This window comes from Sciurus carolinensis, chromosome 8, assembly GCF_902686445.1.
Source record: "Sciurus carolinensis chromosome 8, mSciCar1.2, whole genome shotgun sequence".
In the NCBI taxonomy this organism is placed as follows: domain Eukaryota; kingdom Metazoa; phylum Chordata; class Mammalia; order Rodentia; family Sciuridae; genus Sciurus; species Sciurus carolinensis.
Genome location: NC_062220.1, coordinates 13,832,923 through 13,839,489, shown reverse-complemented (window position 1 = coordinate 13,839,489; position 6,567 = coordinate 13,832,923). Strand labels below are relative to the sequence as shown.

At 37.6% G+C, this 6,567-nt stretch overlaps 1 protein-coding gene across 1 annotated transcript; it reads right to left on the bottom strand.

The window, feature by feature from the left end:
* Positions 1–4,002: 4,002 nt before the first annotated feature.
* Positions 4,003–4,881, bottom strand: LOC124991967 (putative olfactory receptor 9A1). Its single transcript, XM_047562935.1, has one exon. It carries the CDS (start codon positions 4,879–4,881, stop codon positions 4,003–4,005), a length of 879 nt encoding a protein of 292 aa, XP_047418891.1.
* Between the last annotated feature and the right edge of the window lie 1,686 nt (positions 4,882–6,567).

The window sequence follows — 6,567 nt, the reverse complement described above, 5'->3', positions numbered from 1 at the left end:
GAACACCTTTGCAACCATCCCCCCAGATCAAGATATAGAACTTCATTAGCTTTAGAAGCCCAGCCATGGGTCCTATTCCAATTATAGTCCTTAAGTCCTTAGATGCAACTATGATCTGAACTTTTAATTATTCACTTCCTTATGTTCCTAAAAATCGTGCTAAGTGAAATAAGTCAGTTGCCCAAAACCAAAGGTTGAATGTTCTCTCTGATATGTGGATGCTAACACACAATAAGCGGGTGGGGGTGGAGAATAGAAGTTCAGTAGATTAGACAGCAAGGAATAAAGGGAAAGGGAGGAGGGATAGGAATAGGAAAGACAGTGAAATGAATCTGACATAACTTTCCTAGTACATTTATGAACACACCACAGTGAGTCTTAACATCGTGCATATTCATATGACTGGGATCCTCATTAGAATAAGATATACTCCATATTTGTATAAATATGTCAAAATAGACTAAAAGTCTATTTTAATCAACATATTCTCTCTATAGCACTTTCACTTCCTTCTGATCTATTGATTGAAGAAGCCAGATGTCTTGACATAAAACTCACATAATCTGGCTTTTGTTGATTCATCCTTGTGATAGAAGTTGAACATGTCTTTCTGTTTTTGCATTGTTTTCTGTGAGTAGGTAGTTTCAGAGTCTTGATCCAATTTTGGTCTGATGCATAACTTTTAAAAATATCATTATGAACTCTGATTTGAATATATTTGATGGTCTTCAAATAATTGCAATTATTGTATTTTTTGAAGCAAAACTTCATTGTGAACTAGTGGAAGTCTTCCCCAATTGATTCCTTCATCTTTTTGATGTGACTCTAGTAATCTTTGGTATCTGGTGTAATAAGATGTTCCAAATTCAATCTTGTAGATTTTCTGTCCTAGATTTGGAATCAACCATTTCTCTTAGAAGCTCCAGTTTCTCTTATCAGGAAATAGTATTGCAAGACTACACTCTGGGCCTAGGAAATGTTCATTATTATTGTATTGCTCAATATTGCTAGGACATTCTAGTGGACAGAGCCAGAAGATGTATGATAGAAACCCAGGCATCCTTGTATAGCAGAGTTCAATGATGAGGCTCTAGAGACTTTAACTAACCTCCTCTATATTTAATGAGAATATTCTTTAATTATTCATTTGTTTTGTCTCATATTACACACACAAGTCTAAAATACTATATTATTTTGACCTGTATGATTACTGAAAATGTTGAAAAACATTTTGCATATGCTTACTTCATTCTTTTATTTAAACTGTACAATATTCATATTGTCAGAGCTCATATGTAGTATAAGAGATTATTGTTATGTTCTTTCACTGTAAATGGGCTTTTAAACAATATTGCAAATACAAATCATGGAAGAAAAGATTAAATTCAAAAATAGCAAAATTAATGTTTCTACATGACAGAATATTTCATTTAAAAAGCAACAAGTAAAAAATCCAGATTTACAAAAGATCTTCAATATACATAATATAATTTAGGTACATATAATATCTAAAGAACATCTTGTTAAGAATATATCATTACAAAATTATTCAAGGCCCTAGGACAAGAAAAGTTCTTTACTCAGCTTTAAAAAGTTCTCTACTCAGACTATAAATTGTCTGGACTCACTAAATATTCTTCTGTCAAGAAATTGCTTGTTACATTGAGACACTTGCACAAGCAAACCTTCCTTGGCAACTAGAAACAGGATTATTTCTTTTGTTTTTGAAATAAGACATTATTATGAAATAGAACTCAAAGCAATATGAACAGCAATTCTATAGTTTCTCTCCCAGCACTATTACTGAGTCTCATTCCAATCACCAAATCCCCTAGGAAGCCAGTTTGCTGTGTTCCCTCCCAGACTTAATATATGCAAGTATGTACAAGTATGAACATAAACTAAATTTTACTGTTTCCATATAAAAAGCTAACACTTAAGCAAAACTCTCTGCTTTTTTATTTTTTTAAAAAATTTTAAATAATTTTTTAGTTGTAGGTGGACAAAATACCTTTATTTTATTTATTTGTTTATGTGGTGCTGAGGATCGAACCCAGTGCTTCACATGTGCTAGGCAAGTGCTCTACCAACAAGTCACAATCCCAGCCCATGTGCTGCTTTTTGTTTTACATCTTAGACATCTTTTAATGACAAAGAAAACATCCTTATTCTTCCTACACTCTTGTGATATTCAACTGAAGGGAAGTTCATAATTATTTTTATAGTCACCTGTGGTGTTTATTTGGATTACCATCAAAATTGTGCAATTACTGTAGTACATTAATTTTAAGTTCTTTGGGTATAAACCAAAGAGTGGGATAAGAAGGTCAAAAGGTGGGTCCATTCCAAGTTCTCTGACGAATCTCCACACTGCTTTCCAGAGTGGCTGCACCAACTTGCAACTCCACCAGCAATGTAAAAGTGTGCCTTTTTCCCCACATCCACGCCAACATTCATTATTGTTTGTGTTCTTGATAATAGCCATTCCAATTGGAGTAAGATAAAATCTTAGAGTTGTTTTAATTTACATTTCTCTAATTACTAGAGATGTTGAACACTTTTTCATATATTTATTAATCATCTGTATAACTTCTGTAATGTTTCTGTCTAGTTCTTTGGCCCATTTATTGATTGGGTTCTTTGTACTTTAAAATTAGCATACTACATTAATGCAGCCACATCAATGTTTTTAGAAGCTCAGTTCATAATAGCTAGATTGTAGAACCAACCTAGATGCCCTTCAACAGATGAATGGATAAAGAAACTCTGGTATATATACACAATGGAATCTTATTCAGTCATAAAGAAGAATAATATGGCATTTGCAGATAAATAGATGGAACTGGAGAATATCCTACTAAGTGAAATAAGCCAATCCCAAAAAACCAAAGGCTAAATGTTTTCCCTGAAAAGTGGATGATGATATATAATGGGGGTGAGGGTTGAGGGGTGAGAGAAGAATGGAGGAACTTTAGATTACGTAGAGGGAAATGAAAGGGAGGGGGTTATGAAAAACGGTGGAATAAGACAGACACCATTACCCTACATACATGTATAATTACATGAATGGCGTGAATCTACATCCTGCACAACCATAGACACAGAATGATATACCTCATTTGTGTAGAATCAAAATGCAGTCTGTAAAAATTTAAAAAATTGTGTAATTACTTGTGTCATGGTGCAGAAATCTCTAAAACATATCATAGAATAGAGAAATATTGGGACTAATGGGGGTGACAGGAACAGGGCTAGGATGAGGAAATATTGGAACTGAGACATGGATTAGGGAAGCTCAGTATAGGGCTTGAAGAAAGCCTGGTAAACTTGGTTCTTATGAGAGAAAGGAGGAGAAAAAGGAATACAGAAATGAATCTTCACCACTTCAAGATATGACATGGAATCAGAAAAGAAAGTAGAAAGTTCAGCGTGCGGAGTGTAGAAACTGAGGAGCCATGAGGGGAAAGACACCATGTCAGAACTGAAGAATGTGAAGCACAGGGAGAGGGATCAGAAGCTGCTCCTCTGTCCCCTCTGTATCCCGCTTCAGCCCAGGAACACAGATTTGAATGTTCAGAAAAGCACATAGTTACGCTTGTGAAATTTATTTTTTGAAATGTATTATAGTTATAGAAGTGTGTATCCATTTAAAAAAAAACATAGGTCTAGGGGTATAGCTCAGTGTAGGACACTTGCCTAGCAGACATGAAGCCCTGAGTGTCATCACCCAGAATAACAACAATACAAAAGTCAAAATAATGATAATAAAGTGATCTCCCATGTAGGAACTCTCTGATTACAAATTCAAGCATGATCAGAACCTTAAAATTCCCTTGTGGGTCACAAACTATTTGATGATGAGAATGATTGTTTATGATGAGAATTAGTATTTTTAGATTACCCAAATCTGTGGTAAGGATTGTCCCTAGGACAGAGCTAATCCTTGAGAAGTCGACAACAGCGTTCGATGCCATTCTGAAAGGCCTGTATGAATTTGTCATTTCAGAGAGTGAAGATGAAAGGGTTCAGGAAGGGGGTCACCACTAAAACCAGCAGTGATGCTACCCTGTTGTACTCAGCTGCCTGGGTTTGCTTGGGTTTCACGTAGAGGAACAGGCAGCTGCCGTAGCCAATCACAACATAGGTAAAGTGGGAAGCACAGGTGGAGAAGGCTTTCCTCCGGCCAGAGGCCGAGGGGATCTTGAGGATGGTGGAGATGATGTAGGTGTAGGAGACAATCGTAGGGATCATAGAACCAATGATAATGAAAACAGCCATCAAGAAAAGAATAAGCTCCATGAAAAGAGTATCATCACAGGATAGTTTGAGCAACTGTCCTCGGTCACAGTAAAAATGGTCTAGCAGATTTGATTTGCAGAAAGTCAGCTGAAATGTGGCATAAACTGGCCAGATTTGAAAAAGGAACCCAAATACCCACGACACAATGACCATCCAGAGACAGGTCTGGCTATTCATGATGATATTGTACCTTAAAGGGTTACAGACAGCCACATAACGGTCCACAGCCATCACTCCTATTAATGCCAACTCTGAGGTTCCCAAAGAAAGGTACAAATATAATTGTGCACAACATGCTGTCAAAGATATTATCTGAGTCCTTGGGAGTAGCAATCCTTGGAGCATAAAAGGGACAGCAGTGGATATGATCAGGATCTCCAGGACAGAGAGGTGGCCAAGAAAGAAATACATGGGGGACTGGAGATGCTTGTTGATACAGACAGTGATGATGATGACCATGTTTCCCATTATTGTCACGGCGTAGAAGAAGAAGAAGGTAGCAAAAAGAATATGGCGTAGTTCTTTGGAGCCAGGGAAACCTAAGAGAAAAAATTCAGTAGCGCTCGAGTAATTCCCCAGCATTTAGTTTTGAGCACTTCTTCTTTATGCAATCTAGAGAACAAAACAAAGATAATGCTGCTTCTGATCTCAGAAGAATCAAATCCTATTATTTTCATCAAAATGGATGGGCCTGAAGGACATGATATGTGAAATAAGTCAGACACAGAGAGACAAGTACCATGAGTTTTCTCTCATACGTGGGAGCTAAAAGAAATCAACCTGAAAGTAAAATAGTGAGTGCTAGAGGTTGGGGAGTGTTGGAAGAGATGACGGATTTGATCAGTGCACACTTCATCAATATGTACACATCATATGTGCTAATGAAAAATAAAAAAGAAGTAGGAACTGTTCCAGGTGGAGAAAATATTGCCCTCCTGTTGACCAGGAAGGGTTCATGTTTTCCTATTCCTTGTACGTGGTTGGTGATATTTTTTTAAATGCACAATATTTAAAGAATATCGAATTGACCAAGGAGACGAATGGTGTTGCCATTGCCACACTGCACACGTGGAAGCCCCTCGCCTGCTCAGCACGCACTACCTGCTTCTCTCAACGTGCAGTTCATAAACCATCTCTTGGCTCTGAAAAGCCATCCTTTGCCTCTTGACCACACTACAGCAAGCTCTTTTTCATCCCTAGTTCCTTTCATCTGAAAATGTCCTTAACTTTCCTGTCCGCCAAGTATAGTCTAGCCAGTAAATTCCTGCTCCAGGATCATGTTCTATAGAAAAAATCTCCCATCAAACCTCACTGAAAGGTGTGAACTTGGTTATTTTAAACAAATGTTCTATGTACATTATATTTGTTTTAAAGCTTCTGCTTTACCCCCAGCACTGTGTGTTGGTGGGTCCTGAATTGTCTTGAAGATTATCTGTAAGATCTTGAGTTTCTCAGTATTGGTCAATTGGTCCCCTGACTTGATTACTTGCTTTCTTCCTCTCTCTTCTTGAGAAGGCAAGTTCCTTTGGTGAATTCCCCTTGGTAAATGTGTCTTCTCACAGGGGGCAGATTAACCAGCACTTGGGATTAGTCAAGCAGAGCTGTTTCTTTCCAAGACTCTAGCACCCCCAGTCCTCGGACTGATAGAAGGAGGACAAAGGAGAAACTTCTATCCTCAATCTTTATTAGCCCCACATTTACTCTCAATTTCAACATCCACTGTGCTCACAGAGCTCAAAGTCCTAGACCAGCAGGGGGTCAAATCCAGTGAATGTGAACTCTGGGTTCCATTCAGGCCCTAAAAATAGTTGGTTCTGGTCTCAGTCCAAAAGAAGTTTAAGAAGTCTCCTCAGAGTCAATGTTCTTTCTGTAATCAAGTATTCCCCCAAAAGTTATATGAGGAATTGAATGTTCAACTGTCACTAGCATGCAATATACCCAGGGACCTGAGCCCCTTAGGACTTCTGGATCCATCTCTCATTTTCTTCAGGTCTCAAGTACCAGACTCAGGGAGCCTTTCCTCATTATCCCAAATGAAAGAACACATAATATCCCTCACTTTCTGTCATCTCAGTAAGATCTATTTTAACCCTTATCACCCAAAATTAAACGTTTACCTTTTATGTTCTGTCATTTCACCACATGAGCACTGCATCATGAAAGTGAAAACATCGTTGTTCCTGTACACTGTGTCTGATAAGGAGGTGACCAGTTTTCAGTAAATTAGTGAATTAGAATCACAGATTAATTAAGGATGCAATCTGTGAA